This window comes from Abramis brama, assembly GCF_963993115.1.
Source record: "Abramis brama genome assembly, chromosome: 2".
Lineage (NCBI taxonomy): Eukaryota > Metazoa > Chordata > Actinopteri > Cypriniformes > Leuciscidae > Abramis > Abramis brama.
In genome coordinates, this window is record NC_139964.1 from 29818451 (window position 1) to 29845821 (window position 27371).

General features: G+C 37.8%; 1 protein-coding gene across 1 annotated transcript in view; it reads left to right on the forward strand.

Moving 5' to 3' along the window:
- The first annotated feature begins 1913 nt into the window (after positions 1–1913).
- gstcd (glutathione S-transferase, C-terminal domain containing) overlaps positions 1914–27371 on the forward strand; it is a 51493-nt gene continuing 26035 nt past the window's right edge. Inside the window, exons 1-5 of the mRNA XM_084096370.1 lie at positions 1914–1988; positions 2354–2798; positions 7588–8013; positions 11163–11420; positions 17087–17180. Of these exons, the coding sequence (XP_083952496.1) occupies positions 2382–2798; positions 7588–8013; positions 11163–11420; positions 17087–17180 (1195 nt within the window). The 5' untranslated portion in view covers positions 1914–1988; positions 2354–2381. The remainder of the gene's footprint in view (positions 1989–2353; positions 2799–7587; positions 8014–11162; positions 11421–17086; positions 17181–27371) is intronic.

Genomic DNA, 27371 nt, shown 5'->3' on the forward strand with positions numbered 1-27371 from the left:
AGCACTAGTTCTCACTATTTGAAATATGTATACTAGGGTTGGTTTAACAGACATCATCACCTCTGAGATGTCTTCACTGATATAGTGAAACCAACATGTGTGTGTAACCATACAATTATGTTCAGATGTAAATTATGAACTATATACACACCCTTTGAAGGTTTATGGGATGCCTCCTTGGCTGGGCTTAAACCACTGCGCCTCTCCCAAGTGAATTGATAGCTGGATGAGAGAGAGGATGGTTGCAATGTAATGATCTGAGTTATTACATCCTACAAAGAGTGCATGTTTGTAATGTTCAGCAGGTTTCTAAATTTAGATTGTGTTCATTGAATTTGACTGTCAATTGAACATTATGTAACCGGAAAAAGTTACAAATTATCTCTGAATATAATCAAAAAGATCTAGAAACAGGATTATAGAAATTCCATTAAAGTTTATAGTTCACCCAAAAATAGAAATTCTGTCATTGTTTACTCACCCCCAAAGTTATTCCAAACCTGTATGAATGTCTTTCTTCTGCTGAACACAAAAGAAGATATTTTGGGATGTCAGTAACCAAACAGCTGTGAGACACCATTGACTTCCACAGTATGGAAAAATACTATTGAAGTCAATGGGGCCCATCAACTTTTTGGTACCAACATTTTTCAAAATATCTTCTTTTGTGTTCAGCAGAAGAAAGAAACTTATACATGAGTAACGTAAACTAAATGATGACACTTTTTTTTATTTTTGTGTGAACTATCCCTTTAAGGTTCGCAAATATACCAGAATTCCAGCTGTCCTTTTTCCTTTAATCCAAAACCGAATATCAAAGCAATGTCAGCATCAAATTAGATGTCAGGTTTATAATATAACTCATTTCACGTATTAAAGAAGAAACATTACCTTTTTTCATTCTTCCTCAGTGTTATATCATCTCTTGCGCTCAACGCCCTTCACCGCGACCTTTTTCTTTATTTAAAGCGAGACTGATTTGAGGAGATCAAAGAAATCTGTGTGAAAATGCTGATTTGGCTGCAAAAAATAAGGACGTAAAGTTAATTTTGAACCTTTGTAAGATTCGTTAAACTAATAAACATCTTATGATTCAATTCTACATGAAAGTGCTACTCGTACTCTTTTTACGTACGAGTTTATACTCTTTTCAGTTTTTTTTTTCAAGTGCATCACTGAAAACAAAAGCAAGATTTTAAACTAGATTAATTACAAGATTACAAGTCAAAATGTTATACAAAATGTTATGCGCTGGCGTGAGGAGCGTAACCATAGCAACAACAACGGTACGATGCTGTGCACGATTACTTTGAAAAACAGGAACAGTATTTATTTTTTTATCATTCAAAACAAGTTTGGGAAAAAAAATTGAATTAAATTACATTTCGCGTTTCGAGACTTTGAAACCATGAAACCGCATAGAACCGTAAGGTCACAAAATCAGGTTTTAAAAAAACAAAAACAAGTGTTCTGTAGCGCATTTCTTCTCATACAAATTGAGCACACAAAATATCTATACAAATAATTAAGAATAAAGTAAAACACTTCTCGATACAGTTTTGAATTTGAATTTTGTGCAGCATACTTTTAACTTTACTTTATAAAGTCACTACAAAATAAACATCACATAATTGATGGTTTGCTTAGCCTCATAGCATAATTGCCTTAGAAGTCATTTAAAAAAAAATATGACTTAGGCAATTATGCTATGAGGCTAAGTTACTGGAATAACGCCACAAAAGTGGCATTCACTCACTGTTACGCGATAAAACCTCATTATATGTTAAACAAACGATTGCAACGTTGTTTAAAGCATTACTTGTTAATTTTCTTTGATTATAAACATCATAAAAACAAGTAATGTAATTCCCAAAGAGTTGATGGAACTCAAGCGCGATTGTCGGTTTATAGTCGGACTATTTTTAATGTGACACAAACAGTTGCACATGTGTTTCCTAGTGGTTGTTTTGCTCATTTCAAACACTATTGTGAGTAGGTTCACTTCACATTCTTTCTTCATTTATTTTTTTTACCTGATTGTACTTTGTAATGTGACGCCACGGAAAACGCAGTCAGATAGCAATCTCATATAGTGACTAGTGACATTTATTGATGTGCTAAACTGAAACATTTATGTGCAATTATTTATTGCACAAAATATACAATTCATGCTGCATAGGAGGTGTTTAGTTATTTATTTGTAGTTATAGAACACGTTATTTATAACTGTGCATCTCTTTGTAACTGTGTTCCAGACATTCACTCTCATGTTTAAGTCTTTCACTGGCATTATGCTGCTATAACATTCATTTGAAACATTTTTAATGAGTCCATCCCTTTATTTCTATTGCAGACTTTAAGCCCTCCACTAGACAGTCAGAATGAAGCAAACTGAGGCACAATCAGACAGAGAGAGCCTCTATCTGGAAGTGTCCAGTGTGAACGGAGCCGTGTCTCTCCCCCTGCACTCCTCTATCGTCCTCTTCCTCCTCTCCTACACAGAGTGCTCATCTTTCCACGTCTACCTGGTCACAGATCAAGCAGACATCCTGCCGTCCCTGTCAGGGCTGGTGCCCGGGGGTCTCGCTGTGTCTGAGGTGAGGAGGGACGAGCTGCCACGGCTGGTTAAGATGTGTCGTCTCCCGGCTGCGCTGGAGCCTGATGTTTGCTTTTGCAGAGCCGGGCTAGCTGTCGTACTGAGACACATCATTCAGAGCTCATGCCAGCTGATGTCAAGCCGTAGGGATGTGGCGTCCCTCTTGGGCTTCAGGAACACCTGTCTCAAGGCTTGTGCTGAGGTGAGATTACGAGTGCTTAAAATCCCATTGCATAGTCATAACAGGGCTTAAAACTAACTTTTTGCCACTCCTGCCAATGGCCGGTGAGTCGTTGACTTGTGGGAAAATAAATATTTTCTTCCATCCATGAAACCATCCATTGTCCATCCATTGTTTTTGCAAAAACAGGCAGTGATGACACCAAAATTTTAGTTACCAGTGAAAATTCTCTATTCCAATTTCGATACCACAGCTAAAACTACTGCCTACTAATATAAAAAATATAAAAAAATATTAAAGACAAGTAAACAGTCAGAAATAAAATAAGAACAAAAATCAAATTACAAGCAAATGCGCAAATAAATACAATATAACAAAGACACAAATGAAATAAACTGCTTTTCAGGTTTTTCATGTAGGTCTGACAGTAGTTTTCAGATACAGAAATGTAAGTAAAATAACACTGCGTAGACCAAAATGCAACCTAGGGTCTTTTTATTAATCTACCAGAGGCAAACTTTCATTTAAAAGCATAATTAGAATGGAAACGCCACTTTTAAGTTTGACCGTATTTTAGTTTTCGGTCAAATTGCCTTTTGAATGGGAGTGCATGGGGCACTTCTATGATATCATCAAAAATCGCTATTTTTAAAACACTAAGAAGGCTCGACACGACATGAAACTTTTCTGGAAGTATCACCAGGGGCTCTACACATGAACTCGAGCATTGACAACATTGTTTGTGTACACAGAGTTTACTAAAAAGAAAGGTTTTGAATAACTCACTGTAGCTGTGTCGCCCGGCATTTTGTCAGTCAAAAATATTCTCCGAATGCGAATGAACGGACTCTGAATTTTAAAGGACAACTCCGGTGAAAAATGAACCTAGGGGTAATTAACACATGGTTACCGAGTCGATCTTTCCCTGGGATGCGTTTTCATGAAAATCGAATGTAAAGAGTTTTATCTCTAAAAACAGTTTGGCTTATAACGCTAGTATATGGGGCACAGAGTAAGTAAAAGTAAATCGCTAGTTAATACCACTAACAAGGCTCAAAATAGCCTCACACTAACACGGTAGCATAATGAGGGTCCCTACATGCAAACCGAAGCATTGAGAACTTTGTAAGTGTACAGACAGTTTAATAAGAAGATAGTTTATAAAGACTTCTTGGAAAACATTCTCAACTAATCGAGTCACGAACGCCGTGCTACGTTAGATTTCACAAACGTAATTCCTATCAACAAGCTCACTTAGCACGGCGTTCGTGACTCGACTAGTCGAGACTGTTTTCCAAGATGACGCCTGTCTGTAAACGCGTAATGTACTGTCTTTATAAACTATCTTCTTATTAAACTGTCTGTACACTTACAAAGTTCTCAATGCTTCGGTTTGCATGTAGGGACCCTCATTATGCTACCGTGTTAGTGTGAGGCTATTTTGAGCCTTGTTAGTGGTATTAACTAGCGATTTACTTTTACTTACTCTGTGCCCCATATACTAGTGTTATGAGCTAATCTGTTTTTAAAGATAAAACTCTTTACATTCGATTTTCATGAAAACGCATCCCAAGGAACGATCGACTCAGTAACCATGTGTTAATTAACCCCTAGGTTCATTTTTCACTGGAGTTGTCCTTTAATATTGCTTCTTATATGAGGATCCTTTTTCAAATACAAGGTCAATATTGATTTCACTAACGACAACAAATTATCCGTGAATTTATATGGAACTGAGCTTTAGGAGCTTTCCATCTTTACTCTCCTCCCTGTTACGTTGCATTCGGAGATCGACTATTTTTGACTGTCAAAATGCTGGTGGACACAGCTACAGTGAAGTGTCAACCACAGGATTATTAGGCTGCTGTCACTTTAAGAGCAAATGCACAGACCTAGTATACTGATACTGTACACGTGTTTACTTTCTCAACTGTTTGCGTTCACTTAAGACATAACCAGCTATGTTTACTAGAATTCTCACAATTTTTTGCCATGAATTTGTGTAAAAAAAGTCTGCATCTTCTTGCGCTGGAATATTTAAACTGTCAAATCTTAAAGGGATACTCTACCGTTTTTTCATATTAAACTATGTTATTCCCTTATCTAAGACGAGTTGATACATACCTCTCTCATCTCAGTGCGTGCACTTAATCGCTCTAGCGCGTGGTGACACTTTGAAAGCACTTAGCTTACGCCAGTATATTCAGTGGTATCTAGCAGTGACCAAACACATCAACGTTTTCCCTATTTAAAAACAGTTACACGAGTAGTTATACGACCAAGTATGGTGACACAAAATAAAACGTGGCGCTTTTCTAAGCGGGTTAAAAAGGATAACTATAATGTATGGCGTAATAGCACTTTTGGAAGTACTTCGACTGGCGCAGTAAAAAGTCACGCCTGATCCTCTTCCTCTCACTTCTGTCAATAGTGGAAAGAGGATCAGGCGTGACTTTTTACTGCGCCAGTCGAAGTACTTCCAAAAGTGCTATTACGCCATACATTATAGTTATCCTTTTTACTTTTAGTTATCAATGTTACTACTCGCATTTGGCGCTTGGCGAGTTAATTTTAGGCCTTATAAGTGTGAACTAATCTGTGTGAACTAGCTGTGGGGTGACAAGCATGTTGACATGTTTTGACAGGCACGATCACTTAAATTTTGGAGGTCAACATCACAGAATCACACATTCAGATGTTGATATTTGAGCTCAATGCTTTCAGATAGTAGCTATAAGGCATAACAGAGCAAAAACAAGCTTGGGTTGCTCCCCTGATTCTTTTTTTTGCTGTCTTTAGAGCCTTAGGCTGTCACCGGGACATGTGTGATGTCTCAAGACACCCGTTTCAGACAAATCTGTCAGATACTAGCGACATTTATGGTTTTAAAATGCCTTAAAGCAACTTTTTTGGGAAGCTTTTGTGTCAGTCAACCTACTACAATTTCAAATGTACGTCATATTGCATGTTTGGGATGACAAATAACGATTAAAATATAGTATATTACACTTAAAATGACTAAAACCTACACTTTTAGTCAGAAGTTTGGAATACTTGAGATTTTTTTAAAATGTTTTTGAAAGAAGTCTCTTATGCTAACCAGGGCTGCATTTATTTGATCAAAAATACAGTTAAAACTGTGAAATATTGTTACAATTTAAAATCTCTGGTTTCTCTGAATGTATTATAAAATCGAGGCAAATCCTGTAATGCTAAGCTGAATTTTCAGCATCATTACTCCAGCCTTCAGTGTCACATGATCCTTCGGAAATCATTTTAAACGTACAGTATGGAATTTTTCGCCGCTAGGGGTCGCTAACCTCTTACAATAACAAAGGTGTAGTTTGATGACGCAACATTTGCTAAGAGTTATGGATCTTGTCGTCAACGTCAAGCCGACCGATCTAATAATGTTTATAGATGAGTAAATACATCAATGTTTTTATCATGACTGTGATATGAAGCAGGTCAGGATTGCTAAGAGACAGCTATCAGCTCCACACGCGACGCGAATCCCGCGGATATAAAAGGAATATGGACATTTCATTCTACCGAACTACACGCAGAATTACTACTCACAGGTGCAGAATTACTACTCACAGGTCAGTTTATTAGACAAATTAAACTTGTGAGGTAACGCAGCGCTGTTTCACTTGGTCTAACATTACACTATCACACTAAACTGCATTTGAATGTGTTGAAATTAATGTGTTAGTTTGTCTGTATGAGACTAGCAGTAAACATATAGAATAACATACAGATCATATTCTGACATTTTATCATTGTTGAACTATATAACATTGATTAGTTTTATGTAAATGTGTTCACCTGTTTAATAAAGTACATGTAGGAGCGGTCGAAGTCTCGGACGTGGAGCTCTCGTTTATATACTGTCTATGGGAGCTCTCGGCATCTCGAAAACAGTGTTTGGTGTTTTAAGCCCTCAACGGCGCCTTCCAGGCAGCGAGGGGATGGGTAGGTTTAAGGTTGAGGGTAGGGTTAGCTGCCTCTAAGGAGCCATTGGGGGCTTAAAACACCATCGAGCCTCGAAAACACCGCGCTGATATTGATTCTCGTTTTAGTTCTCCTTTTTTATCCAAAGTCTGCTTGCCATGGTCCATAATGTTTGAACGAAACGACAACAGCGTGCAGATAGACATTACGAACTACACAGTGGTCCACGTCTGTCACCTTGGTTACTATCAGAGGGCTCTGGTTCATAGCTCTGGTTACCATGGCAGTACGAGCAGAAACCAGGGAGAACGCGGATATGACGCCTTTGACGGCGACAAAACGGGACGTTTCTTGAATTAAATTACAAATTTCTCCTGGTTTGAAAGTTGTTGGAAACAGTCGGGATAATGTAAGTACACAACTAAAAAAATATATATAACATAGATATAGTGATTTTTGCTATTTTTAAAGCAAAAAAGTTACTTATCTGAAAATTGGAAACTGTTGATTTTTTTTCTTTGATGAATAGAAAGTTCAAAAGAGCAGCATTAGTTGAAATACAAATAATACACTATGAATGTCCTTACTGTCACTTTTGATCAGTTTAATGCATCCTTGTTTACTGTTTCTGCTTGTTTTAAGAATTACATCAATTATCCAGCACTAATTTTATTGGCTATCGACCATAACATAAAAATAATGATCAGCTTTTCAGTATCGGCCACAATTTCAGAATCAGTGCATTCCTAGTTTGCTTAATTACATGAAACTCTGGACAACCATCCAAATAAGTCATGGATCGTACATCAACATTTATCAGTTATTAAATGATTTCTAACTGTCATTTGCTCCTCAGGTGAGTCAGTGGACTAGATTGTGTGAGCTGGACATTCCCTCTGCAGTGGAGGAACACTTACGAAATCCTGAAGACCAGATGTGTCGACTTCCTGCTGCGATCCTGAACTTAGAGAAGAGGTTAGGGGAACCCGTCAAGGTCCACAATGACGACAAGATTCGCAGACAGAAGCTACAGCAGCAGAAGAAGAGTGATTCTCAACTGAAAGGCCCCAGCACAGAGAGTGAATCCCACCCGGGAGTTGAGCTCAGTGCTGCTCTGGCCAAGCTCTCTGCGGTCGCGGTTCCTCCTCCCTCCACCAGAGAGAGCTCTGACATCAGGAAAGTCAAGAGCACAGACCTTCCAGAGCTGGAGCACGTGTTTGCAGAAGGGCTGTATTTCACCCTCACTGATGTCGTCCTGCTGCCCTGCATCCATCAATACCTGGTAAAACAAACAAATCGAACATCATTTTTATCTCATTATGTGTAAATCACTATTCCTCACAAACAGAGCCATTCATTCATTTGTTTTTGCAGTAGAGTAGACCATTGAGGCTCACAGGTGCTTTCAAGTTATATCAAACACAGAAGTCTCCCGTGACTTCTCCTACTTCAAGTTGATTTTCTCAGCCCTGCATTAAATAAGGCCGGTAGTTTCTATTTAATTTGGGAGTGTGAATTAGATTCATTGCAGTGTGATGTCCCTGAACTCTTTCACTCTCAGAGCTTGCCTCAGTCTGACGCCAGCATTCGCTTGACTATTACTCATCAGTGGCATTTGGTTTATAAAGGCCTCTTCACAACATGAATTATAACTGTGCACTTTTAAAAATAAAGGTTCTTTATTGGCGTCGCTGGTTCCATGAAGAACCCTCAACATCCATGGAATCTTTCCATTCCACAAAAGGTTCTTTATAGTGGAATTTAGTTTTCTCGATTATTAAAATGTTCTTTAAACTAAGAAAAAGATTGTTCTTTTAAGAACTGTTCACTGAAATGTTCTTTAGGGAACCTAAAATGGTTCTTCTATGGCACCCCCCCACCTTTATTTTTAATGGTCTGTTAGATAAACAGTGCATTAGCGTCTGATGGAGGTGTGCACACTAATAAAATAAAGTGCTTGATGACATTACCGCAGTTATGTTTTATGCCGCATTAAGTGCTCAAGCTTTTTAAGATCTGTTCCTACTAGAGACAATAATTATGACTATGAAGTTTTTAGAATCGTTCTTATTCTGTGCGAATCCACAGCTACAAATAATAATACAGAGGAACTATATTGTTGGAATCCCTTTCAGAGTGATTTTTTATATATACAGCTGGTGACAACCAATCAGAATCCATCCTGGCAGACTCTGATTTTGAATCTTTAAAGCTACACTGTGTAGGATTTTCTCCCATCTAGCGGTGAAATTGTTTATGACTACCAGCTGAATATTACTTTCTAGCCCCTCCCATTCTGAGGGCGTTTTAACTCCTAGGGTGGCCGTATTATTTCAAATCTGCCGGCAGTCGCTAGTAATCTCCCCCGCGCATTCGTCACAGTGCCACTGAGTGTCAAAATGCGAAAGGCGAAGCTTGAATTTCCAGGTATGTCCCTCTTTGGCTAATGTATTTTCAAGATGGAGGCGCAACATGGCTGCCGCCATTCGAGCGACTCACTCGTAAAATGGCAGATTCTATGCTTACGAGAATACTTGATCAGTTGGTAGAAGTAATTACACATTAATGAGCACATATCATTTTGAAATAACAAAGTGTTTTTTGCTAAGAATCAACTTAAAAAAGTACACAGTGTAGCTTTTAATGACAGACCTACTCTTAGCTATAAGGTTATTGATTAATGGTATACGCTTGAAGTCATCAGTCGTCACATGAGTTCAGCTTATTTTTTAAATAATCATGTTTGACAGTGGAATTTCTGGTGAAAAATTGCATTACCCATGATTCTCTCCACCAATCAGAGAATCGAAAGCCACAAATGTGAATCTGTAATATTCCTTTAATGAATAAAATCATGCTTATTTTAAATGTTATTTACTAATTTTCATTATTCAAATTTTAATTAGTGATACATGCATTATGGACAAGAATGGAACCTCAATGTATTCCTCCACACACACACAAAAAAACAAACTTTGCAGTGATATCTAGGGAGCAGAATATCATAGAGACTGTCTCTTTCAGACACCCTGCTGTGTCTTTGCAGTGAAGTTTGTGTACGTCTGTCATCCCTTTCTCTTTCTCTCTTGCTCTTTTCTTTCTCCTCTGATGATCATTGTTCATTCTTCTCTCTCTCTGCTCCTGTCATTCTCTCGCTCTCGGCTCAGCTGTGGTCAGCGGCGCATCGGTGCCTCCTAGTTTCACACTCCGTCTAGCATGTCTCCCTCCTTCTGTCCTCCTCATCCCTTTCTCCCCGTCTTTCCTCTGCGGCATGATGATAGCTGGAGCCGATCTCGGTTCAGTGGACACGGCACTCTGATGGGTTACTTAAGTCACAGCATCTCGCTGTCAGTGTGCATTTTTTAATATGCATTTGCGCTGTTTTCGAAAATTCCTCGGCAGCAAAACACACACACAGAGCCTCCACTGTCTCGCCTATTTGCCATAACGATTGCACATTTGTTTTCTGAAATGTGACCTCAGATAAATGGCTTTTGTTTTGTTTGTCAATGTCAAGATTCATCAGGCTCAAATTGTGAAAGAATTGTGGGTGGGAGGGAGCATGAAGAATCTTTTTTTTTGTTTTGATGTTATTTCCATCAAGAGGTGCATGAAAAGCTGCACACTCCATCAATTAGGGTTAGAAGAACTGTTGCCAAATATATAACATGCTAGAAACATAATAATCACTGCAATAATGATCCAATCATAGACATTTGCCTATTTAAATCCAAACAGCGACTTTTTTTTTTTGGCCGGGCAGTGTGTGTATATGTATATATATATATTTATATAGGCTATATATTACATTTTACATTCCATTTAATCATTTAGCAGACACTTATCCAAATGAGAACAAAAGAAACAAACCAACAATACAATAGTGCAACAATATGCAAATTAATATGTATGTGTGTGTGAATTCTATATGTGTGTGTGTGTATATGTATATGTGTAAATATTTAGATAATATCTATATATTGAATTTTTAGACCAATTAAAAAAAAAAATTCTGGTAACATTATTTATAATGACAATTAAGCATATTTTCCTTCCATATTCTCTTTACTGTAAAGCAAAAATCTCAGTGTAACTAATCTGTAATAAATAATGATCCATTCCAGTAATATATATATATTTTAAACCAGCTTACATTTAAAGTCAAACAAATACTAACATGATGTATAAATATTTAGCAATTTAAATAATATCCTTTTTCTTTTGCACTGCAATAATGAGAATCTGTGGGGAAAATGTGCTTGATAATCATAAAAAAAAAATATATATATATATATATATATATGGTAATACATCGTTTTATTAATGCAATTTTTTTTTTCATATATCAATTTTATACACAGGCATGTGAGGCATATGAGATGTGAGGTTCTGAATATTATAAGTATCATGTCTTTGATTAAACCATTCTAGATCTCCATCCAAAAGCACACCCCCTCCACCCTGTCCCATCTGCCCTTGCTGCTGAGATGGTACCAGCGTGTGCAGGAGCTCCCCAGCGTACTGAGGGCCACAAAGGATTGTGGGATGGCCCTCTTCAGTCTCAGCTCGGTCGACCCTTGCCCTCCTCAGCCAGAGGCTCCACGATCCGGTGGAGCAGAGCAGGACGGCCCCAAACTTAAGCAAGAGCCCTTCATCGGGGGCCCGAGGCCAACTCTCACCAAACTGCAGGTAATTGAATTTCACTCGCTCTCTTTTTCTCCCGCTCTCTTGCTCTTTTATTTTATTCCCCTCATTTCTCTTTCCCTAACTCTTCCCTCGCGCAGAAGGAGATTACACATGCCACGCACAGAAGCGCTTCTCTTTGCCACTTCACTAAACCTGTCAGAGGCGAACTCACATAATCCCTAAACAGCGATCTGCTCTCAATACGTTCAGTGCTGTGCTCTCGTCCCTTTACGGCAGCCCTGTGTGTCACTGCGGGCCTGAACCGTGATGATAAAGGATTTATGCACTCCAGCGCGGCAGAACAGCAGCCGCACTGACTCGCTCTTAACTGATGGGACTCCCTGCCACTTGATACTTTAAGGAGGCTGGTATTACGTGGCTGTCTGACTTCGACAAGCACTGCGAGTACTTTCAGCTGTTATTCTGACATTCATTAGTTGTGGTAAAGACTATGTAGAGGTATATAACAGAGAAACTTCAATATACAATGAAATCCTAATGATCAATTGTGACTAACCTAATTTCATGCTTGAAGCCAGTGGTTCCCAAACTTTTTAGAGTGGCGTACCCCTGAGGATTTTAACATCTTTCTACGTCTTCCACTTAGACTGCAGTGACACCTTTTCTATTAAGGGACAATATTTTTCCCCTTAAATTGATTTTCCAGTGCAGTTTTACCTTATGTGTGTGTATATATATATATATATATATATATATATAGATATAGATATAGATATAGATATATAGATATAAAATAATGTTTTAAATAAAAATGTGCGATAGAGAAATATGAAATGATGGTAAACACGAAGTGATACTTTTAAAAAACTAAATCCGCCAGTAGGTGGCAGTAAGTCACTGTCTTAATTAGTGAGCCATTGAGTCATTCATTGACTCTCGCGATTCGTTCAAAGCTGCCGATTTGTTCACCAAACACTGCTGTATATTGCAGTTCTGCGGTGGTTTTCGTTGGAATTATTATTTAGTTGCAAAATAGAGCAAACAATAATGTATTTTAAATGTACATCACTTAATATTACCCTTTTGTCAGTTTAACTGTCTTAAATCAATATCACATTTGCAATCGTGTGGATATTTGGGAAAAATTACATTCTTTCTCATAATATATTATCAACATATAACTCACGGAGGGTATGTTTCTGTATCGAAGAGAGTTTGAGTCTTAAATCGATCACAGTCTGTGTCTGTATTTGTTCTTCATGCTAGTACGTGCTAAAACCCCACTTTTACAAAGGTACATTGTCGAGAACGGCAGTAATGTAGCTAGATTTATAGCAGGATACTCTGCAGGCCACCCATCATATGCACGCTGCTTGTGTGGAATGGATACTGTCAGTTTTGAATGCAAAAGATGAGGTAATTTGACTGGATGTCACATGCTTGAGCTTTTACGGCATTTTGCCTGCTAGAAATACATGCTCGGTTTTAATGTTATTTTAAGGTGGGGTAGAATTAAATGAACGGGAAAACTCAGCATTTTGTTCGCGTACCCCCTCTGTCACTTCACGTGCCCCAGTTTGGGAACCACTGTGCACATTTTTGCTTCATAAAAATAAGGTATTAAATATGTATTAAAATGTATTAAAAATTCTCACTTTTGCAGACCATAAACTGTGGTTAATATCTTTTTAAACAGTACCATTGCTAATATGTTCACAATTTAAAATAAAGCCACTGTGGCGAGTGGCAACTACAATGCCAAAATTTGTTAAATTATATAGTCATTTTTTCCCATTTGTTTTCCCACAGAAAACCAGGTTTTTTAACCTGTTTAGTATTTGTATAATATATGCACTACCGTTAAAAAGTTTGGGGTCAGTAAATAAATAATACTTTAAATAAATGAATCCTTTTATTCAGTAAGGTTGCATTAAATTGATCAAAAGTGACAGTAAATGCTTTTACATTGTTACAAAAACATTCTGCAGCTGTTTAAAGGGGTGGTTGAATATGATTTCACTTTTCTAACTTTAGTTAGTGTGTAATGTTGCTGTTTGAGCATAAACAACATCTGCAAAGTTACAATGCTCAAAGTTTAAAGCAAAGGGAGATATTTTCTTTTAATGAAATTGCTTTTTAAGGACTACAACAAACGGCTGGTAGGGACTACATGACATTCCTCCCGGGTTAGTGACATCACCAACCCTAAAATTTACATAAACCCCGCCCCCAGAACACGATTTATAGATTATCATGACAGAATATGCTAATCAATGACTAGAAGATAACTACACATAAGCTGCATAAATTCACCAACTAACCATTCAGAAATGTTGTCTACATGTTGTCACTTCTTCTTGAATCTTGAATCTTTCTGACAAAAGGCTAAAAGTTTTTTAAATTTCCAGTGCATGTCTGTGTGAGGTAAAAGGACACAAGCTGTTGAAGCTCCGCCCTCTGTGCCGGGAGCAGCAGCTCATTTGCATTTAAAGGGACAGACACAAAAACGGTGCGTTTTTGCTCGCCCTCAAAAAGTGACAACTTTAACATGCTTTATAAAAATATCTGTGGGGTATTTTGAGCTAAACCTTCACATACACACTCTGGGGACATCAAAGACTTATTTTACATCTTGTGAAAAAGGCATTATACCATCCCTTTAACTGTTCAACTGTTTTCAACACAGTTGTTTTTATCTTAGCAGGAATAAATTACGTTTTAAAATGTGTTAAAATAGAAAACAGTTAAATTGTTACAATATTTTACTGATCAAATAAATGTTGCCTTGGTGAGCAGAAGAAATCCTTTCAAAAGCATTAAAAAAATCTTACTGACCTCAAACTTTTCAATAGTAGTGTAAATAGGTAAATATTAGGCTTTGTTTAGAAAGAAGACATGCATTACTGAAAATATATCAGGTGAAGTATATAGATTGATTAATTTTATTTGAAGTAGAGAAAAATTAAATGAGTTTCATATTTTAGTCCATTAATTTTATTATAAAAAGAAGTAGCAGTTTAATTTATCATCTTTGTCTTTAGGAATCCTACACACCACAGGTTTTTTACAATATTAATAATGATGTATTATAACAAAACTGAAAGAAACTATTCTTTTCTCACAGTTCACTCTTTTCACAAACAGAAGATTAGTTTTTCAAACATATTTGTCCTGAAAGGTGGGCTAACGTTTAACCACAAGTGTAAGATGGAGTTTGTCCTTAAACAAAAAGGACTATAGTGACCCTATACCAAGCCAGTCATGCATCTAGACGTGTGTGTGAAACATTTAACTATATTAACCAGGGTAAGGGGCCATTTTTCTTGTGCAACAAGAAAAACTAGTAGAAAGTCAGTTTTTGGACATATATGATGCCAAAGTGGTTTTCTTTGATTATGGTAAAAATAAGTATACGTTGACATTTAAAAATGTATGCATGTCTTTACATTGTCACAAAATATTAAAACAATTGATATTTCTTTAAAATAAAGATGAAAGAAATGTCAGTCAAATTCAGTGACTTTTTTTAAAAAAAATGTTGATTTAGTGTTCAAATTGGTTTGGGGCCAATATATCAAAATGTTTGGTATTACTAACATTTCTATACGATGGTACCGCCAGCATACTTTTTAAGGGCTGTTACTGATGTCCCTCTCTACTTGCAGCCCCCCATGTTTCCTCACCTTGCCAGATAATAATGCACCCTTAAGAGGCTGTATTACATGGACGGCTCAGCTTGTGGCATCATCATAACTGTCCTGATGAGTGCTGTTTTTTCTCCCCAGAGGAACCGCTGATTCGGTCCATAACCTCCTGCACTGTCTTCTGCCTGCTTATTCAATTTCCCACCACTTCCATAGCAGTCCTGCTGATTTACCCAGCATCTAAACGGCCCACAAACTCTAACAACACTTCATCCCCGGTGCAGAAATCTGCCGATAATGAGTAAAGAGCCCGCAGTGGTCTCATACACTTCTGCCGTACGACTCCCGCAGGAGAGGCAAACAGAGTAACAATGCTGGGTCTCTATACTGTCTGCCCCGGACCACAATGCTGAAGTCGAGTCCCCAGCAGGTGATCAAAAACACACAGCTGCCGTCTAGTTTTCAGGCCTGCTGCAGAACTTCCAGCTTTTTATTTGTGTGCTTGGTGTTTTCCACCTCTGGCATTCAGATACTATAAATCAGATATTTCCCGTCACGCTAGTGGATATCAATTTGGTGTGTGTCAATGAGTTGGAGCTCAGCAGGCTCTCTTAATGCATAGCAGTCCACTGGGATTTTCCAGGCTGCGTGCTTTCTGCTTTAGGTCTGCTCTGCAGCTGTTGCTGGTGGCTCATTGCTTTAGACAGAGCAAATGACATTTTCATTCACGGAGCCAAACCTTATGTCCAGCCTGGATTTGTAATGCCAGAGCAGCAAACATAGATGCACCGTCACTATAGCTACTGTTTAACAAGCAGAACCAGGCTTGTTCTAAATCAGTGATTGAGAGCATTCTCAGGAGCTTCATTTGGTGGTTTGAGAGATTTGATACGGTTTTACTCAATTTAGTCACTGCTAAAGAGTGTCATTAGGCAGATTATCAGATTAATTATTTGAAGTCTGTTTTGATATATATTGTTGTTGTGGATTTCAGCATGTCTGGAAGGCTGTGTTGACCAATTAGAAGTCAGGATGGGAACTATCCATTTTATAATATTGTTTTGTTTCAGGCATTACACAATGTTGAATGTATATTTAACTTTTAAACGTATATTTCATTACTTTTTACCAGAATCAGTTTTTTACTTAAAATGTACTGATAATCACCATAATTACAGGTATACAATAGAAAGTCACATGATGAATCTGAGTTCATTGCAAGTGCACAGGGGTCATACACACCATCAGGTAAAAAATAACAAGAAACAAAACTACTTAAATAAAATTAAATCGTGTGTGATGTCACACAGGGACTTCTCGGAATGTCCTTTACATTTTTACAAGTTTTTGTGTTAATGCAATGTTAAACCATTTACAGTTTTTACTGTAATATGGTAAAGTAACTTAAAGTCAATCATTTATTTTAAATCTACAGTGTTTCTCTTCAGACAAAGTGCATGAGTCATATGGACTAGGCTACAAAATTCTATGGTTCATTGCATCCTTTTTGAATCTTAAATACTTGAGCTTTTCCTTTAGTTTCTCATTGTTTGTACATTTTGTTACTAGAGGTTTTAACACCAATCTGACACTGTCTCCACTCTGTTCCACATGAGTTTGTTTGGTCATGCAGGTTAATTTAATTCTAAATAGGTGACTAACCTCATCTCACCAAACTGGTGAAAACTTGTTTGTAGTAAAAAAGTACCCTATGAAATCCCCCATCACAACACCATATATTTTCCCTGTGTTCTGTAGCATTGCATGTATTAGTACTTGGTTTGCATCTTATATTCTCAATGAGGAATAGTTGTCATAGCACACTTTTTACCCATTCTTGTAGGTCTCTTTGATGATTAAGTACCAACTAGAAAAATGTCAAATCAATTACAGGACTTTACACCTTTAAAGTAGTTTGCAAAATGGGTTGAACTGCTCTGTAACAGGTTCCTGATTTAATTAGCACCTTGTTGAGGAAGTGTGAGAAGTGGTCATGCTGTTGCCTGGAGGCTTCTGTCGGGAGTCTATGGTTAACCTGTGCTTATGTGTTCTTGTGTCCTGCAGGAAAATGGGATAGACGCTGTTTACACCGCTCACCCTTGCCCGTCATGGACGGTTGATTGGGAGAGCCTACCAATGGCCGTCAACCCCACTGAAGGTAAACTCGGCTGTATTTTCCAAACAAGTGGAACACAACCCTATACTCTTACCATACCAATAGTGATAAGCATCTTTTTGATTCATGTAATATTGAAATATTTGTGTAGAACCATTTTGGTAGTAATGTATTCGAAGCATTTTGCAATCCCATTTCCCCTTTCCTTCCACGTTCTTACCTTGTCTCTATATTCTACGTGTTAGTAAAACCTTGTCATTTGTATAATTTCCATCAGCCAATCCTGTAAGGATGTTGAGAATTGTTTTCCGGCTCTCTAGTGAAGCATTTAAAATTGTAACCCACTATGCTTGACAAGTAATATACTTGTCAAATAAATAACCAAGGAAGTGCTGCAATAGTGTTTTCTTGATTTAATTTTCAACTGTTGCTGCTTCACACAGTGACTACGAAGGAACTGGCTTTGATATGATTTCAGCTATTGATGAAGTGACTGCTTTATGTCTATGATTGATGGGCATCAACTTAGCATATAATAAGCAATCTAAAATCAGTTACGGACACTTTATCTCTTATCCCCAGGCATTGCTTTGCCTTTTTGGAAGAAAATTTATGCTATACCTGTAGAAATGCGTTTCTGAGCAGAGATTGTTCGTGGTTGTCCTGTGTCATAAGCTCCCCGCAGCCGTGTTCTGGAGTCTTAACTAGCTCAAACAGCAGGCAGCTGTTTTTCACCAGGAATGAGCGAGATGCCAATCACCTTGCACAGACCGACGAGTGAGCTCCGTGGAGAGACAGAAATCCAGTTCGTTTCAAAATCCAGTCTGGAAACAATCCTCATCGACCCACGCCCCTGAGAGAATAATTTACTTAAGTCGAAAAACTACATATATTTTCTGTTGGTAAGAAAGAAACAAAAAATAAATACAAGGGATTTCAGAGTTTGTGCTCAAGAAATTTAGTACTTAATTTTATGCTTCAGTAGAACTGGGTTTGACAGCTCTCAAAATTGCATTACATAGAAGAGAGCAGCATGAACATTCTTCAAATAGTCTTCTTTTAGACCATGGAAGACCATGGATGAATGGAAATACAGGTTTGGAATGATATAAGTGTAAAAAAAAAAAAGACAGAAATTTCTGAATGTTTTAGTCCATATAGCAGATTCAATGTACTGTAAGTACAAAGTAACTCTTCTTTGCTGCACAGGCCAAGGTCATGATTTTTAGTCTCTCTCAAAATAAAAACTGATTCATCTTCCATTTGCATTCTAAGATGGCTTATTATTTGAGGCTTTTAGGAGATTTTTCCATTCAGCGCAGTCTGTAGTGAACTTCCATTGCTCTGTTCACATTTGCATCAAACTATGTTTCAGAGATGAACTCCCAAATGACTATAAATGATTGTCTGCAACGTGCCGCGAAGACACAAAAATATATTCCCTGGACATTTTAGATGGTTCTTGAGTCATGTTGCCTCTTTTCTGCTGATTTTCTAGTGTTTTAATGGAGGGCCCTTCAGAGAAAACAGTTCTGAGAACAAGTCACACATGTAGATGAACCCCCACATGCAAAAGTATGTTACTTTTATTTGGTGCTATGTTTTTCTTTTACTACAGCAGCTCTGTCTTTCAGCATGCGCCCACACACACTTCACCGTAATGTCTTTTCAAGTGCTGAATCCATGTGCAGCAACAGCAAAGGTGTAAGAACAGAGAGGCCTGTGTATGTCCTGCTGTTTGTTATGAATCCTCTATCGCTTCAGCGCTCCACTAATCGCTCCTGTCGTCTTTCAACATTCAGGTATCCCGTAGAGTGAAGACAAGCTCTATTCGTATGAGATTGTCATAGTCTGCAACTGTTGGAGAAACTGTATCAGCAGTCTATTAGCAGACTCTTGAATTGTTGTATCCTAACTTTTAAACCAGATTACTCAAGCAGACATTTATGTCTAGTCAGCAGATCCTGCCTTCCTACACAAAAGGAAAAACATTTCCTCAGTTTTTACTGTTAGCCAGTAGATCTTCTGACTAGAAGATGGTGTAGGAGTGCCTCAAGGCACTGTGTTGGGCCACTCCACATTGTTGGACTAAACATAGTTTTTAAATGTTCTCACTATGTGTGTGGTGATAACCCCAAGTTTTCACTGAGTCTCTTCTGGGACATATCTGCTTCTCTTGTAATATTTTTACATGCATTTAGTTGTTTCAGGGTGCGTTAGAGTGGATGACTGCGTCATTGGATAAGATGTTAGTACAGTACGTGGGCACATCTATAGAGGAGCTGTCGTATGGACAAGATTACAGAGTCCTGTTTCATTTGGGAGATTGGCTTCGCCACTAGAGTCTTTAGAAATTTGACACGCTTCGTTCCTAAAAAGGCAGCGATATGAATTTATTGGCCGTATTCTTTGGGAGCCATTTTAGCTAAATATTTAGACGTTTGTGAGACTACCGCAACTACCACCCACATTTTGCGAGCCGCCTCCACAGTGCTGATAAATATTGTTTTAAATCGAGGGCAGTCTGTGGGAGGATTGCATCGCCAGGGTGTCTATTATGCAGTTTGTCGAGTGCAGGAGAGAGAACTAGGCGCTGTCACCACTACAGAGCAGAGAGAAACCCCACCTGGGAAACGTGGTTGGCAGTGGTGCCTTGAATGTGAATTCATTTTCACTGTCAACACCAGCCCTGTTGAGCATTAAGAGACTTCACTGTGTTTATGTGGGAAGGGGCCATTTACATGGGAGGCGCATTCCGGACGCATCTGCCTGTTTTGGCAACTACTTGTCTGAAATGCTTCATCTCTAGACAGTTTATGGCCTAGGAGGAGGGAAGTTCAACAGCCTACAGAACCTTCAAAGATGCATTATTGCTCGGTCACATGATTGAATGACTTAGAAATGACTTCTAAACCCTCAGACACATGCTGCTTCGTCTCAAGAACCAGACTGTGACTGTTGGCAAACGTTCGGTCCATACTATGTTTTAGACCAGAAGTCTAAACATGTGATGTTAGGACGGATAAATCTGAAATCAATAATACCTCAGTAAGACATCGACATGCAACCCTGTTGCAACCTTGCAAACATGGCTTTGTTTCTTGACTCAAAATAACCATTGCACCCTGATTCGTGGAAACTGTAGAACTTAGCCTGTTAGGTTTCAACATGTTCTTGCCATTTTAATGTGCAATTTGCTTTGGACAGTCTGTGGCAGTGCAGTCGGGGATAGAGATTACAAGCTGCTTCACCCTTTAGTGCTCACTTCAGTGGCTTGGCTGTATTAACACGTTTAGAAGCATTGTGAAGAATTATTGTGGCTTGGCTTATACCTGAATTTGTCAGTGTTGTTGCTCCCACTTCTCAAATTACTATTCACCATCCCGAGTTGAATTGAAAAGCCTTTTAATTTCCAGTTCAGCTCCTGAATTTGAATTTAGGCAGCAAACATGATACGCAATTGCAATTCGAATTTGAACATAAGGATGTAGAATTAAAATAACTTGAAATATATGTAACTATTTTTTAACTGAATGTTTGCTTGACAAAGTCTTTATCGAAAGGTTTAAAATAAGTGTTAAAATGTTTTAAACTTTATAGGCCTTACTGACAACAATGGATTCACAGATTTTTTTTTTTTTTAAATGACGCCTATGGTATATACATTTGTATTTAGTTTATATATCTCATTACCTATTTTTAGTATTATAATTTTTTTTTAAATTACAATCCTTCCTGTCATTCAAATTCAACTTCCCGTGAATTGAAAGGGAGACAATTCTTCGATTCTGACAATTTTCTGGATTAACCAGGTAACTGTAGATGAAAGTCCCATTTTTTTGTCCCAGCTACAAATGGCACACACTTCCAGGAGCCGATATTTTATTCAGTTTGATTAATTGAGCCTCAATTTCTTCAGTTAGATTGGTTCAGTTAATCAATACCAATTAAATGTTGCTGTCAAAGCTGGCTTTCAGTTTTGTTGGTCCCAACTGGAGATTCATCAGCACTTTCTCAACTTGGTAGCTGTTCCAATATAGCCTACACCCCAGAGAGCTTTAAACGAGTTTTACTAATTGATGAAATGTTTGAGTCATGAATTTGAGTGCAATACAGCAGTCCTTTTTATTTGCAAAATGCCACCTAATGAATATTCATGCCACTTTCTTAACATGGTAATGTTATTTTTCTCATTATGTGAAGAATGTTTTTTTTGGGGGGGCTGTCCTATATTTACACACAAAGTCTATTCTTCTGTAGTGCTTGGGTGCCAATGGTTAATTAAATTTATGCTGGTATTATAATTTATAGCCTGGTTACAGTGTGAAATAAGCATCTCGTCCGCTCTCTTCTCAGCCTTTAGATTGTCCTAGTTAATTTTCCTGCTGTGTTATTCTGTTGTCATTCTGAATAATACATTGGATCAGGCCACAAAGAACCGTAAATTACAAGTAGTATTTGCATTTTTTTTTCCGCCCTTCTCATTTATCTCTCTCTCTCTTTTACATTTTCACTGTATCTTCTTTTCTTCCCTTTCAAGTTCTCATTTCATACGCAACATCTATGGTTAACCGTCATCCTTCAGATGCTGACCTCCACCTGTAACTCCTGTCTAGCTGTCAAATTTGTTTTTTCTTGAATGTCCTCTTGGGTATACTAGATTCCTGCTCTCTGTTGAATGGCTGTCAGGGATTTTTATTATACACCATTTGGCATGAAGACTCAATTAAGAGTTTACCTTTGAGTTAATTTGAGTCTGTTTAGAAGAACACTTGGATTCACGTTTAAAATTCCTCTTGCTTTCTCACCTCTTTTTTTCTGCTAAAGATGTGTTAAACTGCAAAAAAACACCTTATTATCACCTAGCCCTTGTAAGGGGCTGTGAGGAGTTTTATCAAAACTCATTTGAGTTATGAGATGGAGTTATTTGGTTTTAGCAATATGGAAGTGATGTGATGGTTTTTTTTCTGAACTGATAAAAAAAAGGCTGAGGAAATTGAAGCATCTTTTGCTTGCGTACTGGGCTTTTTGGCCACATTTGTGTCCTTTTTTCCAATGCTAAGCCTTCAACTGCTAACATGTCTTGAGTGGTGCGATATAGGCCTTGTTATGTTTAAAAGAACGGTGAAAAGCCAATGCCAGCCTCCTTGTTTACCAAACAGAGTTGTTGAATTGACAGGATGTCGGAATCTTCCACTTTTCCTTTCTTTCTAACAAAAACCTGACAACCAAAGTGATGACTGCCTCAATCTTTTAGAGGGCCTTTTTTAGTGCTATCTACCACTGCTTACATTTATCTGGGATATTTACAGACGTATCACAGTTAGTGAGTTGCGCACCATTTCTGTTTTGTCTACAATGCAGGTGCAAAAAGATGGATGTAGTTCATTCTTGGAATGTGCTGAGTGTAGTTGCTGTCTTCAGGTGTGACAGCTATTTCCTGGAGTTCAAACATCAGTCACCGTCATTTCAGAGTGCCAGTGCTTCACTTGAATTTCTCTGTTGAATGATAAAGTGATGTTAAAGGCAAGATAGATGCATCAGTTAAGCTTCCTCTGGATTTATTTTTTCCTAGATCACACTTTGAACAAAACTTTGTGTCAAGGTGAGAGACTTTTATATGGTAGGGTTTATGGGACAAAGATGAAATGAAACCAAAATGCATCTAGTGCATTTACTTCATGCACCTTTTGTATCATTGAAGGTGTCTTTGTCACCTCTGACAGGCACGTCTTCATAGGGCGGTCAGCCCCCAACATGTCTGTTTTTCCAACACCCACCCTTCCTTGCACCTCAAGTGTGAATTTGAAACTCTTGGGTATGGTGAAGCTGTTAGACAAACAGAACAACTATTGTACACATCGCTGTGGAACAATGTAATCTCTGACGTGTTGTTTGAATGTGGTGTAAGGGTGGTGTTTGGTTTCACAGGCTGTATTTACATTTCTCCAGACTAGGCATGTGTATGTTTTGGCGGCGTCTTTGTCCGACATGAACCCACATACTGAAGGTACGCATGAGGACATCAGTGTTATCATAGCTGCGTTGGATTGGGTGTTAAATACTATTTATTTCCTGTGGAAGTAATGTAGAGTGTGTTGAAGTATAGGGGTGTATGGGTGTTCCCAACTAAATGGCTTTGCCATAACTCTTACCTGAAACCTAGCTTTTAAAGCAGCGTTACTTAAATTGACCATTTAGTTACTCTAATTGCACCACTGAATATTGGTGCAATGTGATTCTTTTATAAGTGTTTAATAATGAAAAATCATCTAGGATATTTCAAGTGTTTGAACTACAATGTAAATAAGGTTTACATTTTAAAACTTCATTCCTCGTCTAAAAAGACAAAGTTAATCTGTGCTTTTGTAAAATATGGATTTTTTTTGTTTTGTTTTTATGACAATAGATGTAGTTATGCTCTTATTAATCTTGCTTTTTTTTATCTGAAATTTAGCATTTGAGAGATTCAATCTGCCTGGATAATTTTGAGGTTAAATGCTCTTATTTCTTTGTCGTTGGATAATAGTGATTTGTAAATTTAATGATCGGTGAATATTAAACTTTAAATGTCTGCATGTTAATGGCAGATTTGTGGATACAGTAATTATTTTAGTTCTGTATGGTAACAAATAATGTCTTTATTTTGAAATGCAAAGTGAGACCCTTCGGGTAAGATGTTCCCATAATTGGGAGTTATTATTTAATAATTCAATGAATTAGATTCCCTGAATTAGGTTTAAACATTTTCATTATTTATCATAACCTATAGGCCAGTTAAATGAAATTATTCAATCCAAATGCATAATCTATTTTACTATGATATTTCTTCAATTAAAAATACAGGCCAATTATTGATTCATAGAATTATAGTGTAATTCAGACTGGGATAATTTTTTAACCAAATTTAGCTGTAAAGGCACACTTTTCTTGAGAGCAAAATACTCCATTTCCCTGTATCAAGAATTAACCGAAAGTCACCTAAGATAAAAGTATCATGCATAAATGTAAAATGTGTAAAAGTGTGTCATTCCAGCTGATCTAACCAACGGTAAGAGAAAAATTGGGAGGGGAAGTTCTGCAATCGTTTGTAAAAAAAAAAAAAAAAAATGTTTTCATTACAACTGAAAAGCCTGAGTCTAAAACTTGGTATTGAATAAATTTTGGGGAAATGTGAGATTTTTAGCCACACAGCTATCAGTAAAGAGTCTCATGTGGCTCGGAAGCCGCAGGATTCCTGGGCTCCAGCGTCTATAAAGATTCTCTGTTTTCTTTCACAGACAGAGATCATTTCCCAGGCCTCTCTTAAATCCTGACTTAAAGCCAGGCTCCACTGTACCCGTAGTTTCTTGCTCGTCTTTCTGTGAGAGTAAAACATTTTTCGATTGGATAGTTCCTGTCAGGACTGGAACCATTCTGGCTGAACGCACATACATCCCAGCAGGCTTCTGATGATTCATGCTTCTGCATCTAGCTACCCAGGTGGGTCGCTCTTTTGGACGTCTTTGTCAAATTAGGATACAGTCCTTGTCTTGACAGTTCAGTTGTGCACAGTGAAATAAAGGTGCAAAGTCTTCTGGAGAGAATGTAAGGTTGCACAAATCACTTCGTATTTTCTTTTCGCGCCGCCTAATGCCTGTTCTGCCGTGGATTTTTTGCTTCACTAATAAACCGAAGAGCTACTTGAATCTCTTTACTATGTCTGTTCCTTGACAGCTTACCTGCCTGGAGATGGGTCTCCATTTTCTAGCTGGTCTTCTCTCTTCGTCTTTGTAAGAATGAGATGCACACGTCCATGAAACACAAGGAGGTCCATCATAGCTGGTGAAAGCTGCCGCGGGACTTTTAGAAGTATGCACTTGTGACCTTTCCCAAGCAACTCTCTGGAGATGTCAAAAGCTGTAGACAAGGAAAAAGTCCATTCAATCATTTTCAAAGCCTTCCAAAAACAGATTGGGCACTTGCAAACTACTGTAATATAAAGAAATGTGTGATTTTTAAATGTTGCTTGTTAAAATCTTATTTTATAAGAATATACGCTAAGTCTGACTGACCATCAATGGAGAAAGATAATGGTCTACTTGCGACGTCAAACAGCAAACGCCAACTGGATCATGCTAACCAGACCTCGATCTCTTCCAAGAGGCTGTTTTCCCCTTTTCACACCATGTTCTTGTAAGAGTGATGTATAAATTGTGTTGTGGGGGAAAATAAGACATTTTATACATCTTTTAGCCCAAAAGCAATTTGAGGTTGCGATTTCGCAGTTATTTTGGCTCTCTTCAGAGACTATGCAGTGATTTTGGTTGCCCTCAGAGCGGCGGTCAGGGAACATCATGTAAGGATGTGAAACGCATTCTTTTCAGAATCGCTGCTAATGATCAGAACGAAGAGGGACTATTGATTATTTCAACATTTTTTTTCCCTCTGAAAGTTCCTTACTGAAGGCCAAATTGGCATATAAGTGAGTTCTGTAAAAATCTTCTCTTTGTTCAGTCTCTTTTTATGGTGCCTCTGCCTGTTCGTTTACAATAAACAATGTTTACAATTTTAATTGGTCAGCATAATCAGGTGCGTTATATTGAGTCCTCCTCTCCTGTATCTGTATCTGCATTTGGAATTGATCATAGGATTTCTGAGAGAATTTAGTACTGGTTTCCATACTTCAACCAAGTCAAATACCTTTTACAATGCATTATTTACTGAAAAGAAAAGGTTGGTTTATTAGATGTAGACTTCTTAGCTTAGTAACACTTTAACTAGATTTAATAAATATCAATTATATTAATTTATTACATTCCAGAAGTTTCAAAAACTAAAATTTCCAGTTCAACATTTAAAGATGTATATAAGTAAATAAATTAATGATACTTACTCACAAATAGCAATGTTCTATAAAATATTTTAGAACTTGACATAACTGGAAAAAATGTATTTTACACTTGCACAATGTAACGGTGGCTGTAACAATTGCACATTGATTATTAAGTATAATAATCTTTAATCAGGAATACATTGGAAACGCAGACATAAACAATAACCAACAAAGGACTAAACTGAACAGAGTATATATGCAGGGGATAATTAGGACCTAAATAAGAAACAGCTGATGATGATTAAAGGTGATCTAAGTAACTTTTTTTATCTTAACCGAACAGCTTCAGAGTCATTGGAATGGTTATATGACTGTTTTCGGGTTGAATGGTGGTCTTCTCGCACCCCTCGAGCGCCTGTGTGACGAAAAATCACCCTTGCAACTTTGGGCCAGCGGGCCGCCGGCCGCAGCGTCAGAAAGTATCGCGTGATATCAGGTCTCGCGATGTAACAAACTGCTTTACGGCACTGCACACATACACTATCTAAACATTTATATGCTAGCCTTCTGTGTATTATACATACCTCAGTGGACATGGCTCCGTGCGTTCGCCGGGTTCTTTGAAAACAAATGCACATGACCAGCGGGAGAAGATGGGACGAGCCAACGAGTTTTAACGACAGTGTTGTCAAATATCTATTCCGAAGCTGTAGGGGGAGCTCTATAGAGAAACCCGCGAGCAAAAAGCGAGAAAACAGCGAAGAAGTCAGCAAAGCTGCATAATGCAGCTTTAATCACAGAAACAAACAGGAACATAATCAGAAACTGAAACTAAACAGAGCAGAGAAACAGGAACTAAAGGAAAAAGAACAGAATATCAAAATAAGAGTCCAATTACCTCAATTTCCAAGACTCTAAAATCTAAAAGTTTTTGAGGTAAAAATTACAATAAGAAATATGTCAGTTAATTTAATTTTTAGCTTAATTTGTTAGCAATTTAAAGAGATCACTATTAGTATAAAACACTGGTTGTTTTAGGGACAATTGGGCCCATCTTGCTTTGTCTGAGAGCTTCAAGAATGTTCTGGAACTCAAGTTTCAACAAAGGCTCTTCACGGGCATCAACTCTGTTTACATTGTGATCTCTGAGATATTGTCGTCTGAGGTGCAGAGCATTGCTGATGGATGACTGATAAGAGATCCTCAGCATATCGAGCGAGGAGAGAGTTTTGAATAGATGTGCTCTGCAGCACAAACCTTCTCTCACTTATCCTTCCTCCTGTGAGGGGACAGACTGACCTGTGGCGGTTCCAGTGGGGAACGATCTGAAGTGTTTTGGAAGGAAAACAAAAGCAGACAGTGCTGTACGTGTGAAGAATACACATTGATTCTAATTGCTAGTTGTCACTGTGAGAATG